General features: G+C 44.6%; 1 protein-coding gene across 4 annotated transcripts in view; it reads right to left on the reverse strand.

The window, feature by feature from the left end:
• MARCHF10 (membrane associated ring-CH-type finger 10) overlaps positions 1 to 20847 on the reverse strand; it is a 116311-nt gene that overhangs the window by 52557 nt on the left and 42907 nt on the right. For all 4 annotated transcript variants that reach the window (XM_010380076.2, XM_010380075.2, XM_010380074.2 and 1 more), the window contains one exon: positions 8293 to 8464. In XM_010380076.2, coding sequence (XP_010378378.2) covers positions 8293 to 8464 — 172 coding nt within the window. The remainder of the gene's footprint in view (positions 1 to 8292; positions 8465 to 20847) is intronic.

The following is a 20847-nucleotide window of genomic DNA, read 5'->3' on the forward strand; positions in this document are numbered from 1 at the left end:
TTCTCTTTACCATTATCTCCCAAAGGTCCCCCAATATTCCTCTTCTTACTCCATCCCCTCTTTCAGGGAGACATTCTTGCCATTTCAGCCACCTCTTACTGCAGGCCCTTGCGTCCTACCAGCAAGTGCTCTGGGAGGAGGGGGAGTGCTCTGTTGGGCAGGAGACCTGGGTCCCCAGGTGCTTCCTGTCAATGCCACCTGGCTGCCTTGCCTGCACCTCAAAGACACCACCACAAAAGGGGACCCACATTGTCCTTGCTTCCTCAGCCTTGGCAGAGGCAACCTCCACTGGCCTAGTTTACTGAGCCAGATTCCTGAGTTCTCTTTGATTCCTCTTTCTTCCTTATCCCTACATCCAAGACACCAAGTTCTGCCAGCTTTACTTTCTTAAATGGCCCTCAAGCCCACTCCCTCTTCCTATTCCCTCTGCTTTTTTTTTTTGGAGAAGGGTCTCACTCTGTCGCCCAGGCTGGAGTGCAGTGGCGTGATCTCGGCTCACTGCAAGCTCCGCCTCCCGGGTTCACGCCATTCTCCTGCCTCAGCCTCCTGAGTAGCTGGGACTACAGGCACCCGCCACCACACCTGGCTAATTTTTTGTATTTTTTAGTAGAGAAGGGGTTTCACTGTATTAGCCAGGATGGTCTCGATCTCCTGACCTTGTGATCCGCCCGTTTCAGCCTCCCACAGTGCTGGGATTACAGGCGTGAGCCACCGCGCCCGGCCTTTCTTTCTTTCCTTTTTTTAAAATAGAGATGGGGCTTGCTGTGTTGACCAGGCTGGTCTTGAACTCCTGGCCTTAAGCAATCCTCCCATCTCAGACTCCCAAAGTGCTAGGATTCCTTACAGGTGTGAACCACTGCACCTGACCCTCTTCTCTCTGCTTTCGCTCCCGCTCAAGTGCTTCTCATTTCTCCCCCAGTCCTCTGCAACTGCTACTTGTCTGGTCTCTTGGCTGTGTCTGACCACTCTTGGCTGTGTCTGGCCACCCTCACACTCTCAGCTGGCCCTTCTCCATGCTGCAGCCAGAGTCAGCTTTTACAAATGCCAATCTGATTGCATCACTTTCCTGTGTACAGCCCTTCCAGGACTGATGCCCCATCACCTCCAGCATGACATCTAAGGCCCTTGGAGGCCTGATCCTTGCCTACTTGTGGGGCCTCAACTTTATATTTCCTAATTTGTAGCCTGACCCTAAACCAGAAACCAGAGCTTCTCTCTCTTTTTTTTTTTTTTTTTGAGATGGAGTCTCGCTCTGTCGCCCAGGCTGGAGTGTGGAGTGCAGTCGCATGATTTCAGCTCACTGCAACCTCTGCCTTCTGGGTTCAAGTGATTCTCCTGCCTCAGCCTCCTGAGTAGATGGGATTACAGGTGCGCACCACTACATCTGGCAAATTTTTGTATTTTTAGTAGAGATGGGGTTTCGCCATGTTGACCAGGCTGGTCTCGAACTCCTGACCTCATGTGATCCACCCACCTTGGCCTCCCAAAGCGCTGGGATTACAGGTGTGAGCCAACACGCGTGGCCCTAAACCAGAACTTCGGAAACTCAGATGTACATAGGAATATCCCTGAGATCTTCTTCAATGCAGGTTCTGAGCCAGTCAGTCTGGATTGGGGCCTGAGGTTCTGCATTTCTAAGAAGCTCTCAGATGATGGTTTCTGCTACTTGCCTGGGGACACTTGGAGCACAAGGCCCTAGATTATTTGTAGCTCCTTGATGTCTGTCTCTCCCTGTCTTCCTGGCTCCCTCTCCGTGCCTTTGCACACTCAGTACCTGCTGCCAGGCACATCTTTCTTGCCCTCTTCACCTGGTTAAACCCCTGTCCTTCAGGATTTTCACTCCACCTGGCCCTGCCCACAAGCTCTTAGAACTTACCTTGGTTAGGGCATGTACTGCACTATCTGCCCTTACTGGAATCCTGCTCGCCCACCAGGCTGGGAGCCCTGGAGGGCATGCCCTGTGTGTTTTGTATTCTGGTTCCCCATTACCCGGCAGGTAACCATGTATAAATGAAGTGCTGAATGAATGAGTGATGGATGAGTACACCAGTTTGCCCTGGTATCATGCATCCTGGGATGGTGGGGACAGTTGAATGTATTTGCTAACATCCCCATAGGTACTGGATAAACGGATGACTTCACTGATGATCAGATCGTTAAAATTTTTAACAATCAAATGATAACCACTTTTTTTGTTGTTGTTGTTGTCGAGACACAGTCTCACTCTGTTGCCCAGGCTGGAGCGCAGTGGCACAATCTCGGCTCACTGCAACCTCTTGCTCCCGGGTTCAAGCGATTCTCGTACCTCAGCTTCCTGAGTAGCTGGGATTACAGGCGCACGTCACCACACCCAGCTAATTGTTGTATTTTTAGTAGAGACGAGGCTTTCCCATGTTGGCCAGGCTGGTTTCAAACTCCCAACCTCAGGTGATCTGCTTGCCTTGGCCTCCCAAAGTGCTGGGATTACAGGCATGAGCCACTGAGCCTGACCAAATTCTAACCACTCTTACATCTCAAATGCAAGTGTCTTTGGTCAAGCAGCATTCGTATGGAGACACTAGCCCTGGAGCAGTTGGCGGTGTTGGGAGCAGGGTTCATAAGCAGAGGAAGGCTTGGGGATTAACCTTTGCCTAAAGCCTGGTCTACATCTAGGGTTTCCACCCACCTACCTGCCTGGTGAGACTGGCAAGGATTTCCATTTTACTGATGAGGAAACTGAGTTCAGAGAAGTTGCCTGCTCACATTTATGGGGTTATAAAATGATAGCACCAGGATTTGGAGCTGGGACTTCATTCTGGGCTCTGCGACAACCCTGAGCCCCCGTCTTGACAGCGTGTATCATAACTGGACTGATAATTACGATTCTCTATTAAAAACTGGGAGCATCAGGCCGGGCGTGGTGGCTCAAGCCTGTAATCCCAGCACTTTGGGAGGCCGAGATGGGCGGATCACAAGGTCAGAAGATAGAGACCATCCTGGCGAACACAGTGAAACCCCGTCTCTACTAAAAATACAAAAAACTAGCCGGGCGAGGTGGCAGGCGCCTGTAGTCCCAGCTACTTGGGAGGCTGAGGCAGGAGAATGGTGGGAACACGGGAGGCGGAGCTTGCAGTGAGCTGAGATCCGGCCACTGCACTCCAGCCTGGGCGACAGAGCAAGACTCCGCCTCAAAAAAAAAAAAACAAAAACAACAAAAAACCAAAAAAACTGGGAGCATCCACTTAAATCGTTTTGTTTTGTTTCTAACTTGGCAGATAGCTTGGAAAGTTGCTGGACACCAGTTGGACTTGCCACAAAAACCATTCATCTTGGCCTTTCAGAGAAAACCTTCAGAAGAATTGATTTGCAAGGTGAATTATGAGGATTTAGGGTCTGCCCTCAAATTTCTCTTTCAGGCTGCTCTTCAAATAAATATTTCCCAATCCAAAAGAGACCACAGTTATTTTAGATGTTTGTCTTTTAACATCTGAATGTACTGCTTTTTCTTAGTTTTGCAAGAACCTGTCCTCACAATAATCCATCTGCGGCTGAAAAGTCTTGTTACTCCTGCAAATCTGAATGCAGTCATGACTAACATTGCATTAAATAATAAGTGAGGATAATTTCAGAACACTTGGCTTTGCTTTAAAGGGCAAGATTTTGGAAGCAGGTTCACAGGACTCCATCCAGATCTGTCTTCCTGGCACATAACTCGGGGGACCATGCCCAAGCTCCAGGTGAGAGCAGAGGGCAGGAGAGGGGACGCTCACTTCCCACACGTCTGGCCCCAGGGTAGGGAGCTCGTTAGGATTCCAGGTGCCAGAACCCCACAGCACAGTGGCCTTTGGATGCCCCTCCATGTCCTGGAAAGGACAGGCGGCTCCTCTCCAACTCCGGGTGGGGCTGGGAGAGGTCTTGAGAGCATGCAGGCCTTGGAGGCCAACACAATTCCCCAAATGTCCCTGTGTCCCTGCACTCGCTGGGCCTGCTAGCTGTTCTGGGTCTCAAGGATATATATACAATTCTGAACATGTAACTAAGAACGTGTAACTCCGCTAGGCTCATACCTTACCCTATACCAGTGTCCAGGATGTGGGATTTCTGAGCTGATTGCGCGTGAGACCCAGCCAGGTCTTGACTCACTGCCTGAATTTTCCATGTCTTTCTGGAGATAGAGCCTATCTCTGGCTTGGTGAATGGTGTCTGATTCTTCATCTTTTTCCATTTGGCATTTTGCTTTGAAACTCAAGAGTGTTTTTGAAACTCAGAGTGTTGTAAAAGTATTTGTACCTGCATTTATGTTAAAGAGTCTAAAAAATACAACTCTGGGCTGGGTGCTGTGGCTCATGTCTGTAATCCTAGCATTTTGGGAGGCCAAGATTGGAGGATCACTTGAGCCCAGGCGTTCAAGACCAGCCTGGGCAACAAAGCAAGACCTTGTCTCCATAAAAAGTAAAAAAATGGCCAGGCGCGGTGGCTCACGCCTGTAACCCCAGTACTTTGGGAGGCCAAGGCGGTTAGATCACCTGAGGTCGGGAGTTCAAGATCAGCCTGACCCACATGGAGAAACCCCGTCTCTACTAAAAATACAAAATTAGCGGGGCATGGTGGTACATGTCTCTAGTCCCAGCTACTCGGGAGGCTGAGACAGGAGAATCGCTTGAACCCGGGAGGCGGAGGTTGCCATGAGCTGAGATCGTGACACTGCACTCCCGCCGGGCAAGAAGAGCGAAACTCTGTCTCAAAACAACAACGACGACAAAACAAAACAAAAACAAAAAGAGTAAAAAATTCGCCAGGCATAGTGGCGTGTGCCTATAGTGACAGCTACTTGGAAGGCTGGGGTCAGAGGATCACTGGAGCCCAGGAGTTTGAGGTTGCAGTGACCTATGATTGCACCAGTACACTTCGGCCTGGGCAACACAGTGAGACCCCACCTCAATAATCAATCAATCAAATACAATCAATAAAATACAACTCTGATTTTTGTAAAGAAAAAAAGATGTTTTAGGAGGACACTCTTAAGACAAAGAAAACAAACTTTTCTAGTCCGTTCTCCCCATTACCTGCTGCTCTCATGTACTAGGAATAATAATGTGATAATTAATTGGCTGCAGCGGCAGGGACTGTGTTAAAGGCTGGACGTATGTTTTATCACTGAGTTCTCACAGCAATCTCAGCAGGCAGGATCTGTTTCTCCCCATTGTACAGATGAGGAAACTGAGGCACAGACATACTTTATTTGGCCAAAGATAGACAGCAAATAAATGGGGCCCAGATGCAAATGCAAACATTTTGACTCCAAAACACTTGCCCATAAACTGCATGTGCCACTGCATGGAGAGAGATAACAAGGAACACCACAAGTCACTTGTCCAGAAGCAGTTTCATGGACAACACAAACTTAATTTAAATGCGTGAATTCCTTTTAACAGGATGAAGAGCAATCTGATGGCTTCTCCGTTACAAATGTATTGGTAGAGAGCATTGATAGTTCCTATATTTTACTTAGTCGTTTTGGAGGTTCTAGATGGCAGATTACACACAAAGAAAAACCCCTTTTTGATCATATGGATTATCATTACATAGATTTGCAGTCAAGCCATGTTCCCCAGCTGTACTATTTTATTCAGTAAAAGTCTGGTATAACACAGGAAGTTATACCAGATTCCACTTCTGTAGCCTATTAGGCAGATGTTGCAAAGGAATTTCACTGTGTTTGATGCCTCAGTTTCATACAGAGTCTCAGGTCTGACATGGGAGAAGTTTTGATGACTTACTGCCAACTTTGTATCACCCCCAAAACGCTTTAGAGAAATATCTCTCTAGAGAGAAAAGCAAGGAACTGTGAATTTCACTAGTGAATTGGATCAATGTGTCCAGCTAATTCAGGTACCAAATCCTATTTTTCTGTTAACAGCAGAAAACTGTCTACATCACGACGGCTACCGAGCTCAACTTTTCCTGAACGGACTCAGGTGAAATCCTTGCCAAGTCTCGGTTCTCATTTCGCTATGCTAATTAGGGAGCCCAGAGGGTGAGTCTACACATGTTAAATGGATGGATCTTAACACATCGATGCTTTGTTTTTAGCCAGATTGCTGCACAACTTATTCCACTTCTGCAGCACCTGCCATCCATCACTAGGATGGCTCTGCTTGGGGACAGCCAGGCCACAGCCCTCCTCACGGCTGCATGGGTCTTGGATGTGGTCTAGGGCCATAACGCAGTGATGAAGCTGGCGATTTGTAGAGGCTTTTACTACAAGTAACATCCCTCATTTGATGAAATAGATATCTTTCTGCCAACCTGGCTCTGTCACTGAAACCTGGTGTTTTTCAGTCTGGTAATTCTTCACATGTGATGTTTTAAAGAATGTTAAGTGAATTAATTCTCCCTTTTTGTCAGTGCTGTAAGTTCCATATAGGGTTTGCTCAGTCTGAAGAACATCTGTGTTAATTAGACAAACTAAAGCATTGGGTGGATCTAAATGGTTCCTTTTAATGATTTTTCTCCACGATGACAAAGCACACTATGCAAACAACCACCTGATTTTAGCAAGAGGGCTAAATATTATATTGCATAAATGGAGTTGCATTATTTAAACTTAAATTCAGGCCAGGCGCGGTGCCTCACGCTTGTAATCCTAGCAATTTGGGAGGCAGAGGCGGGCGGATCCTTGAGATCAGGAGTTTGAGACCAGCCTGGCCAACATGGTAAAACCCTGTCTCTACTAAAAATACAAAAATTACCCGGAAATCGCTTGAACCTGGGAGGTGGTGGTTGCAGTGAGCCGAGATCATGCCACTGCACTCCAGCCTGGGCAACAGAGCAAGACTCCATCTCAACAAAAACAAACAAAAAACCCTGAAATTCAAACTTTTGCCATTAAAAACATCCTCAATTCAATAAATTACAACTTGTATTTTGAAATATTGGTGGAATGACCTTACCTGCTCTGTTTCAACCTTAGACAGCTGAATTAAAGCCTAATTCCTACCAGAAGTCTTTAAAATGAGAAATTAACCGTGATGATACTTTCCCCTGATTAAATAAGAAGCAAGAGTTGGGGCTTTGCCTGAGAGAACATCATTTCAGAAGTCAATCTGGTTTTGACTTCATTAAAGCAATAAAATGTGGGCGGTTAATCTGAGTGAAAGCTGCCATGTTCTAAAAATGCATGAAGACTTAACTGGACGGGTGGTTGCACGGCAGAAGCTATTTAGGATTGGAAAGTAGCTGTGATTTGGATTTTAATGAATTGCACGCTATTGACGAATTCTTCAGCAGTTAGCCTGAATCCTTTCCACTCAACTTAGACCCTTCTGCCTAGTTACTCCAACTTAAACCTCAGTTCCTGGAGGAATCAAGTTTGTCTTAGAGCGGTTGTCTTTGATGGAGATGAGCCCGAGAGACATCAAATTTTCAGTGAATTTTAGCCCCTTTCTGGAAACTATTAAATCACCCCCGCCCCAAGTAGAAGACTGATCTTTGCTCTAAGGCACCTAAAGAGTGACTATTTTTCCAAATTGCACCGAAAGGAGGATTTATCAAGCACCTTTTCTCTCAGAGAGGACAAACCCAGAACAGGAAAACTTTATTACTTTCTCTCTTGGCTATAAATTATGCTATTCAGATGTATTTGAAAGCTTCTCTTTATGCTCTTGCTTGAGCCATAAAACTTGATACCTGGGGCCAAATGCCTTTATCCCCAAGAAGGGCGAAGAAGATGAAAAGGCAGCAGCTGTAGGCGGAAGCCACACAAATGACTGGGCAGAAAATGTGGGCAGTGGAGAAAGTTACATTGCATGATTCACGCCTCCTTGACCAATTTATATTCTACTCTGAAATTAATGTTACCGTTTGCATAGGATCACTGGCCTTTCACAACCTGAAATAGCCATTCAGAAAACATTAGGTTTAACCAATACCATCTATTTGATTGTTGTTGTTATATTTATTTATTTTTGAGGCAGAGTCTTGCTCTGTTGCCCAGGCTGGAGTGCAGTGGTGCCATCTTGGCTCACTGCAACCTCCGCCTCCCAGGTTCAAGTGATTCTCCTGCCTCAGTCTCCCGAGTAGCTGGGATTACAGGCGTGCATCACCACACCTGGTTAATTTTTGTATTTTTAGTAGAGACAGAGTTTCGCCATGTAGGCCAGGCTGGTCTCAAATTCCTGACCTCAAGTGATCTGCTGGCCTCAGCCTCACACAAGTGCTGGGATTTCAGGTGTGAGCCACCACGCTCGGCCTGTTGTTATTTTTAATACTGGGATTTTAGATCTGATGAATTTCAATAAGCCAGCCACTCACCTGGAGACGGTTCGCTGGGGTCCGCTTTCTCTGCTTTCCTTGCAGTCATGGTACTTTTATGTTTCTGCTTGACTGATGTTTGGTCAATCGCTGGAAGTTTGGAGTCACACTTAAACGCAGATATTTTGGTAGATGACCTTGGTTCAGTTAGAGGATCCTCTTCACTAGAACTCTACCAAAAATGAAATACGTCTGAGTATCAGTGGCCAAGTAGGTCACCTTTGTTAGGCAGAGGAAACAGAAATGAGGGAAATGCAGTGACCCTCTCCAGCAATAATCCTAGACTCTTCTGCCAGGGTCAACACGCCCGTTCACCAGAGAGATTCAGATGGACTGGGCAGAGCAACTTAGAAATAACGGCAGAATTAATGAGTCTGTTTTGTAGAACATTATGAAAGAATGCATTTTTCTATGAGTGTGTTTTGTGGAACATAATGAAAAGAATGCATTTCTGACCCTTAAGTAATCTGATGACCGATAAATAGCACATGTTAAAAGCTACATATGAAAGCAGGAGAAAAAAATCAGTGCTTTTAAACTTCGCATTGGTATTTGAACTACTTTGGAGATAGGCTAGAAAAAAAAAGTTCCTTATGTTAATCATACACTTGACAATGAAAAGGAAATGTAGAGAGTGTGGCAGAGGCCGATTAAATCAGACCTCAGTTTCAATACTCTGTGTTATTGGGTGCAACATGAGACAGACTAATCTTTAAAAAGTCCCCTCCTTGTCACTCTTCTATAAAGAAGTCAGTATACATCTATGCGTGGACAAATCATGATTCCTGTTGTGTCAGAATATCTCAACACAGCCATGCCAACACAATAAAAATTATCCAGGCATGGAACAGCTTTATACTTGGCTGTTGCACAAAGAAAGGATGAAAACAATATAAATATCAGAAACCCGGTCTTAAAGGTGATTTAAGTACAGCCTGATGGCTTTAGGTCCTGGTGTTGGTATGACTTGCTAGGCTATCCATTCCGCAAGAAACAAATCACTAGGTTCCCCCTTCCCCGACCCTGGGGGGTCGCCGGGGGTGGGGTCACTAAGCTCTCTCCTACATTGTACATTAGTCCAGTGTCGGAAAGTCCTCTGAAAAATGTGGTCTTTTGCAGACATAGAATGCTAAATTAACGTCCCTGGTACCTCCCCAACTCTTGCAATTTGTATTGATCTTGCTCACCGTTCTCCCTGTCAGTTGTGGCACTGTCATTTCACAGGCTCCTGACTCAGGAAAATACTCTGAGTGGCTTTGAATTATTGGATGTGATGTAAGACAAACTAAATTCTAAAAAAGTCCTCTACTTGTCAGTCTTCTGTAAAGATGTCTACATAAATCTACAGGTGGACAGATCATGATCCTCCAAGATGATGAATCATGCTTTTAAATTGAGAGTTTGGATACAGCCTTCAAACAAACAATTCTTGTTTCTCTCCACAATTTCAGAAAATAGATTACCCTCAGATAAAGTGACCAGAGAAGCACAAGACACAACAAACTGATTGTTCTCCCCTTTCCTTTTCGATTTTGCTATTTAATCGAAATCCTTGCAAATTATTCTGAAATGTCAAAGATGAAACATTAGGTCATTTCTTTTTTCTTTTCTTTTTTCTTTTTTTTTTTTTTTTTTGAGACAAAGTTTCACTCTTATCGCCCAGGCTGGAGTGCAGTGGTACCATTTAGGCTCACTGCAACCTCCGCCTTCCGGGTTCAAGCAATTCTCCTGCCTCAGTCTCCCGAGTAGCTGGGATTACAGGCACCCACCATCATGCCCGGCTAATTTTCATATTTTTAGTAGGGACAGGGTTTTGTCATGTTGGCCAGGCTGGTCTCAAACTCCTGACCTTAGGTGATCAACCTGTCTCGGTCTCTCAAAGTTCTGGGATTACAGGCGTGAGCCACCATGCCTGGCCAAAACATTAGGTCATTTCTGAACATGACAGGTTCTTTATTCTCAGAAAAGAAAATGTGGGCACATTTTAAGTATGACACCTAAGACTGTCATTGTATTTGGGTCCTGGAAGTCACAGTCCTGGAATTGTGTCCCAAGAAGAGCATCAATGAATAGGGGACAGAATTTCCTCCACAAACTGCCCAACACAATCAGCTCGGGCCCTGCGAGTCAGCCCTTTCTTTCCAGCCAGTAGAAAGGCAGGAAAAATGCCCCAGGCGAGGATGACCAACACCTGTGTCAGCAGCATCAGCAGCAGGTGTCCGCTCAGCTCCTCTTAGCGGATCCATCTCCATTACCCCCAGCTGGGCCGGAATTCTTGGCTTGCCCCAGGCTGTGGTGAATAGGGAGGAGACCTTTATTGGTTGGGCTGTTAAGCCAAGTTTATCCTTCCTCCACCCATTCATTAAACCTCAAGCCTTTAGTGCACTGAAGAGGTGAAAGCTTGGCCAATTAAACCATCCTGTTACCTGCGGGATTGTGAGCCTACATTGTGAGTACATCCTTCTCTGGTTCAATCAACCTTATTTCTAGATGGTAACCATTAAGAGTCTAGAAATTGCAGCTAGAAGTCGGTGTTCTATCGGTTGTAAACTGAAGGCACAATGGCAAGAAGTGTAATACTTACGAATGTGTTAAAGGACTTTTTTCCTGCTTGCCTCATTGAGAAATCTTAAATATATCATGTCCACCTTTTGGTCTTTCTTCCTTTCTTTTTCTTTTCTTTTTTTTTTTTTTTTTTGGAGACAGAGTCTTGCTCTGTCGCCTAGGCTGGAGTGCAGTAGCGTGATCTTGGCTCACTGCAACCTCTGCCTCCCCGGTTCAAGCAATTCTCCGGCCTCAGCCTCCTGAGTAGCTGGGACTACAGGCACACACCGCCATGCCTGGCTAATTTTTTTATATTTTAGTAGAGACAGGGTTTCACCATGTTGCCCAGGCTGGTCTCAAACTCCTGAGCTCAGGGAAGCCGCCTGCCTTGGCCTCCTAAAATGCTGGGATTACAGGTGTGAGCCACCGCGCCCGGCCTATCCTCTTTGATGAAAACCCAAGGATCATCCTTGAGTGGGAGAAGTTGTAGTAAATCATTCTGCACTAAAGCATGGTATTTAAGGCCCTGGAGCCCGGCTCCATGGGAGTGAATCCTAGCTCTTGCACATAGTAATTGTGTGATTATCGGGTTTGTTCATTTCTCTGGATCTCAGATTTCACTGGTGAACAATAGTATCTACCTTTTGGTGGTTTTGTGAGGATTACATATATATGTATGTACACACAGCACTTAGAACAGCGCCATATACATGTAACCCAGTAAGCGCCATGTAAATATTGGCTTTTATGATTAGCCATTAATTCATGTTCAGCCATTTAAAAAATTAACTAGCTAACTACTAAACATTTACTACCTATGGTTGAAACCAAAGCTAAAGTCCCCAATGAAAAATCCTATTGGATTTCACCTATTCCAGAAGAGTATGAATGGAGACGTGGGTTAGTTCCACACCGGACTCTTGGTTTCTTCTCCAGGGAATATAATCTAGGATAGTATAACAATCTTATAAATGGCCAGTTGAAATTTATCTAGTTTTAAGAAAATATGGTGCAATGGTTTTTCAGACCGAATGGCAAATATTTGACAACATTAGAGATAAACAATAATAATTAAAATATTAATTTTAAAGTTGATTTTTTAATTGCATCTTTTCCTCTTGTAATTTTGAAAAATAATTACAATTTTCATTGCTTCCTTATGTGTCCCCAAGTTGAAATGTCACTTGGAGGTGGAGACAATAGCACACTGCTATTCCTCTGGGGGACAAAAACCAGCTCTATCTTTAAAAATCAAAGCCCATGACATTAAAAACAAAAAGCCAAAATAAAACAAAACCCAACCTACGTGATACTTGAGTATACTTTACATTCTCTACTGAGAATTTGATGAAAGTTCTAGCAAAGCCATGTTAACTAAAATAAGTTGACAAAATTAATCAGTATTGTTCTGAGAATAGTCATTTTTGTACTTAAGGTTTTCTAAAGATCTTGGACTTGCTCTACTGGCCTCATGCCTAATAAAGTAGAGCTATCACTTTGCCCAGCGCTACGCTCTTTCAAAAGTTCACAGAAAGGCCCACACCGAGAAGAGAAGGAACTTAACTGGGTAAGCAGCATTGGGCAGTGAGGTAATGACATCATGGTTCAAGTTAGACGTCCTGGAAGGTGAAGACGCATGGGTTGGGAAGGGGGATGTATCTCCTCGGGAACGTGAGAATGATTCGATTCTTAACAACTAGGACCTAACAATATGGTGTCTGAAATGATAAGGCGACAATGAACAGAGATGACCCGAAGAGCAAGTAGACTAAGGCAGTTGGGGACAGAAAAGACTTCAAGTTATTTTCCAACTGTTGCCTGATGGCTCCTTTCCAAGAACCGGGAAACTGGTTCTTAACTGATATGCCATTTCTGTCCTTCCCTGAGAGGTGCTACTGAATTCTGATTGATGTGTACCAAACCCATCTTTGCCGTGAGTCGTGTGATGGAGGCTGAGCTGAGTGGATCTATGATATAGTGCAGGGCACAGCTTACTGTGGACGGGAGGGAAAAGGCAGAGTACTGTCAAGCTGGCGCCAGACTGTGTTGAGTATATTTGAAATGAAGTTGGTCTCGTGAGATTATAAAAGAGTGTGGTCAAGGCAGTGAACCTCAACCTTTAAACAGTGACAACATGGGAAGGTCGATCAAGGGACTGTGTGGGCCAACGAGAACCTTCAGAGCACTGTTCCCAAAGCCCACACTCAAATTGTGCCTCAAACACAAAAACTGCCTTAGGGAATTGAGGGCAGCTTGTATAAATAGCATTCTGGATAGGATGGTTACCTTTACATAGTCATGAAATATAAAATATGTTCTGCACAAAGTGCTGTTGTAGCACAAAGCAGGCAAAACTTTCTCTTGTCCAGAAAAAAACTCTTACAGCAGCAAAATCCCTCCTGCGGGTTCAGGACAATTTTGAGTGTGCCAGAATTGTAAGCTTGGACAATAAAGAACGAGGATCAGTAGGCTTTTTGGTCTTTCTGGACTCAGGTACCACCCACCTGAATCAAACTGCTGCTGACTCTCATCTGTCTGCCCCATCTGAAGACGTGGCTGCCAGGCGGAGCTGGGTAAGACTAGGCACTACATGCCCTTGGTCTCCATTTTGTCTGAAGACGCTTTTTGGAGGCCGGGTGCAGTGGCTCACGCTTGTAATCCAAGCACTTTGGGAGGCCAAGGCAGGCGGATCACTTGAGGTCAGGAGTTTGAGACCAGCCTGGCCAACATGGTGAAGCCCCGTCTCTACTGAAAATACAAAAAGAATTAGCCGTGTGTAGTGGCACGTGCCTGTAATTCCAGCTACTTGGGAAGCTGAGGCACGAGAATTGCTTGAACCTGGGAGGCAGAGGTTGTAGTGAGCCGAGATTGTGCCACTGCCCTCCAGCAGCCTGGACAACAGAACAGGACTCTGTCTCAAAAAAAAAAAAAAAAAAAAAAAAAAAAAAAAAAAAAAAGATGCTTTTTGGAGTCAGCTGGGCTGCTAGATTGCCTAAATATCATAGGCACCTGTCTACCATCGAGTTCCACAGAGAACACCCTCCTGCCTGTAGACTTCTCCCGGATTTTCAGGCCAGCAAGTTGAAACGACCCAGCCTGTGGCCCTGGCTGGAGAGTGGCCTCGGTGATTTAAGTCTTCATAACATTCCATCACTGGGGGGTGCCCTCTGAAGGAGAGCCATGTGGGTCTACTTGCTTTGCGATTACTATTCAGCCCACTATGGAATGGCCACTGAGTGAAACTTCGCACTGCAAGTTACTGACATGGCAAGCAGGACGTGCTAGGTACTTCTTATGATGCCAGGCAATCCCTTGTGTGCTGCAGAAATCACTGTTCAGTTTACATGGTTGGTGACCACACATTTTCCCCGCTTCCAAATACTAGGGATACCTGTGTGTAGCATTATCTGGCTGTAGCAGGAGCAGGATTCTGTGTGGTGCAAAGACAAAAAGGAAGCAGTATATGGAAAGGAAATTGATAGATTTAAAAAACTGGAATGCAGCCAGGCATGGCGGCTCACGCCTGTAATCCCAGCACGGTGGGAGGCTGAGGCACTTGAGCCCAGGAGTTTAAGACCAGCCTGGGCAACATAGTGCAACCTTGTCTCTACAAAAAATTTAAAAAATTAGCCAGGAGTGGTGGTATGCACTCGTAGTCCCAGCTACTCAGGAGGCTGAGGCGGGAGGATTGCCCGAGCCTGGGAGGTTGAGGCTGCAGTGAGCTGTGATTGTGCCACTGCACTCCAGCCTGGGGGACACAAGACCCTGTCTCAAAATAAATAAATAAATAATTGGGGCCGGGCACGGTGGCTCATGCCTGTAATCCCAGCACTTTGGGGGGCTGAGGCATGCAGATCACTTGAGGTGGGAGTTCAAGACCAGCCTGACCAACATGGAGAAACCCTGTTTCTACTAAAAAGCCAGGCGGGTGGCTTGAGCATGGGGTGAGGAGGAGGGTGTGGGCCAGATTGTGGGGAGCCCTGAGATTCAAGCAAATGTGATAGAGAGTGGGGTCCCACTGAAGGTTTCTGAGTAGGAGAATGCTTAAAGTAGTATTTACGATTAAGGTATATGTTTCTTTTAGAGAGAGAAAACAAAACATTCTGCAAATTTGCCAGTGAAATAATCTCTTTGTGGTTTCAATGGTTTATTTTTGTAAAGCATAATTCTTTATTACAAAAGAAATGCATGCTCAGAATGGAAAAACAAAGACAAGCATAAAGATATTAAAACATTCAAAAACCAAATAACCTTGAAATAAAAGCTTTGAATTGGTTGGTCTGTATTCCTTTTTTTTGAGACAGAATCTTGCTATACTGTCCAGGCTGGAGTGCAGTGGTGTGATCTCGGCTCATTGCAACCTCCACCTCCCAGGTTCAAGTGATTCTCCTGCCTCAGCCTCCCAAGTAGCTGGAATTACAGGCATGTGCCGCCACGCCTGGCTAATTTTTATATTTTTAGTAGAGATGGAGTTTTGCCATGTTGGCCAGACTGGTCTTCAACTCCTGACCTCAAGTGATCTGCCTGCTTCGGCCTCCCAAAGTGCTGGGATTACAGGTGGGAACCACCTGTAATGCCCGGCCCTGTATTCTTTTAGACACTTTTTTTTTTTTGAGACGGAGTCTCGCTGTCTCTCCCAGGCTGGAGTGCAGTGGCGCGATCTGGGCTCACTGCAAGCTCCGCCTCCCGGGTTCCCGCCATTCTCCTGCCTCAGCCTCCCAGTAGCTGGGACTACAGGCGCCCGCCACCGCGCCCGGCTAGTTTTATTTTGTATTTTTAGTAGAGACGGGGTTTCACCGTGTTAGCCAGGAGGGTCTCGATCTCCTGACCTCGTGATCCACCCGCCTCGGCCTCCCAAAGTGCTGGGATTACAGGCTTGAGCCACCGCGCCCGGCCTAGACACTTTTTAATGACTGATGGACGCTACTCCCTTTCTACCGAAATCTCTTCTAAATTGCTAAGAGTTGAAGTTGGGATGTGTGGTTGCCCATCTTGAACTGAATTGTTCAGCCCCTGCACCTACTGCCCCACCGCAACTCAGGAAGAAGGTCTCACCCAGGGGAGTGTGAGCAGAAGCAATGTGTGCAGCCTCCACAGAGAAAATCTCTGGCGCTGCACCTATGCCTGTCACTTCCTGTCAGCTGGAGAGCAACAACTTTGAAAGTCATATGTTGAAGACGGCAGAACCAGCATCAGCCTGAGTCCCTGAAGGTCTGAGAAGTGCTGCCTGCTGATCTGTACATCTCACCAGGACTGTCACGTGTGCAAGAGATACACTTTTATCTTATTGTTTGACCACTGCATTCTTGGTCCCTTTGTTACAGCAGCTAACATTATCCTAAGATAGAATTGTACCATTCATATGGGCCAGGCGTGGTGGCTCATGCCTGTAATCCCAGTACTTTGGGAAGTGGAGGTGGGTGGATCACTTGGTCAGGAGTTTGAGACCAGCCTGGCCAACATGGTGAAAGCCTGTCTCTACTAAAGATACAAAAAATTAGCCAGGCATGGTGGCATGGGCACCTGTAGTCCAGCTACTTGGAAGGCTGAGGTAGGAAATCGCTTGAACCTGGGAGGCAGAGGTTGTAGTGAGCCAGATCGTGCCATTGCACTCCAGCCTGGGCAACAGGGCAAAACTCCGTCTCAAAAAAAAAAAAAAAAAAAAAAAAGGAATTGTACCATTTATACTGTTTTACTTAACAATACATTGCAGCAATAGATACCTTTCTAGAACTGTTTTCAACTTTATTTTGAAAAGTTCAAAATCTACGGAGAAGTTGAAAGAATAATACGAATCACACCCTTTATTCTTTACCTTGGCAATTTGCTTTCTCTTTTTATACACAGTCTTTTTCTGAACATTTTCAAAGTGACCACACTTCAAGATACTTTACCCCTAAATACTTCAGCGGGCATCTCCTATCAAAATAGACGTTCTCCTGCAACGCCACAATACCATTATTTTACCTAAGAAAATTTAATCATTCCATCCTATTTTCTAATACGCAGAGCAGATTCCAACCCAATGGTTCCCAAGATGTCTTTTTGGCTATACATTTGGATGAATGATTCAGTCAAGGCCCAATGTCTCTTTAGTCTTTTAATCTGGAACAATTCTCTGCTCTTTTTGGCTTTTTAATTATTTTTTGCCATTTTGAAGAGATCCAGGCAGCTGTCTCATAGAATGTCTTATGCTCTAAATTTGATTGCTCCTCATAATACCATCCAGTTTAATTGTTTGGGGCGTGATTATTTTATAGGTGGTGCGGTGTCCTTCTTTATAATATCCTGTTAGCAGGTGCCTGGTGAGGTTGTCCCAATATTGGTAAATGCTGTGCTTGATCTATAGGATAAGGTGGTGACCACCAGATTTCTCCAACGTGAAGGTACATTTTTTCCCTTTGTAATTAGCAGGTAATCTGTGGGATGATTCTTTTGGCACTGACTGAATAGCCTGTCCCTAAGCAGTATTTTACCCAATGATTTTAGCACCTTTTAATGTGCTTTGCCTATATTGATAATTACACTGGGGTAGCAAAATTGATGATTTTCTAATCCTACATTTCTTTGTTTGAGACACAGTCCTGCTCTGTCACCTAGGCTGAAGTGCAGTGGTGTAATCTCGGCTCACTGTGACCTCTACCCCACAGGTTCAGTTTTTGTGCCTCAATCTTCTGAGTAGCTGGGACTACAGGTGCCCACCACCACGCCCGGCTAAGTTTTGTATTTTTAGTAGAGACAGGGTTTCACCATGTTGGGCAGGCTGGTCTCGAACTCCTGGGCTTAAGTGACCTCCCCACCTTGGCCTCCCAAAGTGCTGGGATTATAGGCGTCAGTTACCACGCCCAGCCTAATTCCACACTTCTTTTACAATTATTAGCTAGCATTCTTCTCTAAAGAAGTACTTTCTTCTCCTCCCCCTTTCTCTTTTTTTCTTATTTATTTATTATCATTGGATTCTCAAGGATATGTTTTATTCAATTTTTTTGTTTGTTTGTTTCTCAAATTGTGCCAAAAATGATGAGTGGGAGTTCATTCAAGTTGGCTTTAAAAAAATTTTTTTCAATGTTTGTTTTAGATACAGGGGTTACATAGTCAGGTTTGTTACATGGGTATACTGCACCAGGTCGTGAGCATAGTCCCCAACAGGTAGTTTTTTAATCCACATACCCCTTAGTGCACTTAGTAGTCCACAGTACCTGCTGTTCCCTTGTTATATCCAGGTGTGCTCAATATTTAGCTCCCACTTATAAGTGAGAATGTGTGGTATTTCGGTTTTTGTTCCTGCGTTAATTCCCTTAGGATTATGGCCTCCAGCTCCATCCATACTGCTGCAAAGAACATGGTTTCTTTCTTTTTTTGACTGTGTAGTACTCCATAGTGTATATGTACTACATCTTCTTTATCCATCCACCACTGATAGGTACCTACGTTGATTCCATGTCTTTGCTATTGTGAACAGCATGGCAATAAACATACATATGCATGTGTCTTTTTGGTATAATGATCTATTTTCCTCTGGGTATATATCCAGTAATGGGATTGTTGGGTTGAATGGAAGCTTTGTTTTAAGTAATTAGAGAAATCTCTGAACTGCTTTCCACAGTGGCTGAACTTACATTCCCAACAACAGTATGCAAGTGTTCCCTATTCTCCACAGCCTTGCCAGCATCTATTGTATTTTGACCTTTTTTTTTTTTTTGAGACAGAGTCTTGCTCTGTCAGGATGGAGTCCAGTGGCATGATCTTGGCTCACTGAAACCTCCGCCTGCTGGATTCAAACGATTCTCGCGCCTCAGCCTCCCGAGTAGCTGGGATTACAGGCGTGCACCACCACACCCAGCTAATTTTTGTATTTTTAGTACAGATGGGGTTTCACTATGTTGGCCACGCTGGTCTCAAACTCCTCACCTCAGGTGATCCACCCTCTTTGGCCTCCCAAAGTGCTGGGAATACAGGCGTGAGCCATTGCACCTGGCCTGTATTTTGACTTTTTTTTTTTTCTTTTCTTTTTGAGATGGAGTCTTGCTCTGTCTCCCAGGCTAGAGTGCAGTGGCATGACCTTGGCTCACTGCAATCTCCGCCTTCCAGGTTTAAGCGATTCTCCTGCCTCAGCCCCCCTAGTAGTTGGGACTACAGGCGCGTGCTGCCATGCCCGGCTAATTTTTTGTATTTTTAGTAGAGATGGGGTTTCATCGTGTTAGCCAGGATGGTCTCCATCTCCTGACCTTGTGATCCACCCGCCTCAGTCTCCCAAGGTGCTGGGATTACAGGCGTGAGTAAGCCACCACACCCGGCATATTTTGGCTTTTTAATAATAGCCATTCTGATGGGTGTGAGATGGTATCTCATTGTAGTTTTGATTTGCCTTTCTCTGATGATTGGTGATGATGAACATTTTTTCATGTTTGTTAGCCACGTATAGAAATGCTACTGATTTTCATACATTGTATTTCTTCTTTTAAAAATTGTCAGCCCCAGGCTGGGTGCGGTGGCTCACACCTGTAATCCCAGCACTTTGGGAGGCCAAGGCGGGTGGATCATTTGAGGTCAGAAGTTCGAGACCAGCCTGGCCAACATGTTGAGACCCCCCCCCGTCTCTACTAAAAATACAAAAATTAGCTGGGTGTGGTTGTGGGTGCCTGTAATCCCAGCTACTCAGGCAGCTGAGGCAGGAGAATCATTTGAACTAAAGAGGCAGAGGCTGCCATGAGCTGAGATTGCTCCACTGTACTCCAGCCTGAGCAACAGAGTGAGACTCCGTCTCAAAACAAACAAACAAATAAACAAACAAAACAAAAAGAATTGTCTGTTCATATCCTTAGTCCATTTTTTAATGAGGTTATTTATTTTTTGCTTGTTGATTTGTTTAAGTTCCTTACAGACTCTAGACATTAGACCATATGATCATCCCAATAGATGCAGAAAAAGGTTTCAATAGAATCCAACATCCCTTCATGATAAAAACTCTCGACAAGCTAGGCATTAAAGGAAGATGCCTCAAAATAATAAGAGCCATTTATGACAAACTCACAACCAACATCCTACTGAATGGGCAAAAGCTGGTAGCATTTTCTTTGAAAGCTGGAACAAGACAAGGATGCCTACTCTCACTACTCCTATTCAACATAATACTGGAAGTCCTAGCCAGGGCATTCAGGCAAAATAAAGAAATATAAAAGGCATCCAAATAGGAAAAGAAGAAGCCAAACTATCTCTTCAATGACAATATGATTCTACATTTAAAAAACACTAAAGACTCCATGGCAAGGCTACTAGAACTGATAAACAATTTTAGCAAAGCTTCAGGATACAAAATCAATGTACGAAAATCAGTAGCATTTCTATACATCAATAGTGCCCAGGCTGAGAGTCAAATCAAGAACACAATCCTATTTACAATAGCCACAAAGAAAATGAAATGCCTAGGAACACAGCTAACCAATGAAGTGAAAGATATCTACAAGGAGAACTACAAACACTGCTGAAAGAAATCAGAGACAAACAAACAAACAGAAATGCATTCCACGTTCATAGATTGGAAGAATCAATATCACTAAAATGGCCATACTGCCCAAAACAGTTTACAGATTCAATGTTATCCCTATCAAACTACCAAGGTCATTCTTCACAGAATAAAAAAAGCTATTCTAAAATCCATATGGAACCAAAAAGGAGCTCAAATAGTCAAAGCAATACTAAGCAAAAAGAACAAAGCTGGAGACATCAAATTACCTGACTTCAAACTATACTATAAGGCTACTGTAACCAAAACAGCATGGTACTGGTACAAAAAAAGACACACAGACCAATGAACCAGAATCGAAAACTTAGAAATAAAGCCACACATCTATGATGATCTGATCTTAGACAAGTCTAACAAAAACAAGCAGTGGGGAAAGGATTCCGTAATTCAATAAATGGTGCTAGGGTAACTGGCTAACTATAAGCAGAAGAATGAAACTAGACCCTTACCTTTCACCCTATGGGAAAAAAAAAAAAAAAAAAAAA

Source organism: Rhinopithecus roxellana, chromosome 19 (assembly GCF_007565055.1).
Source record: "Rhinopithecus roxellana isolate Shanxi Qingling chromosome 19, ASM756505v1, whole genome shotgun sequence".
Classification (NCBI taxonomy): Eukaryota; Metazoa; Chordata; class Mammalia; order Primates; family Cercopithecidae; genus Rhinopithecus; species Rhinopithecus roxellana.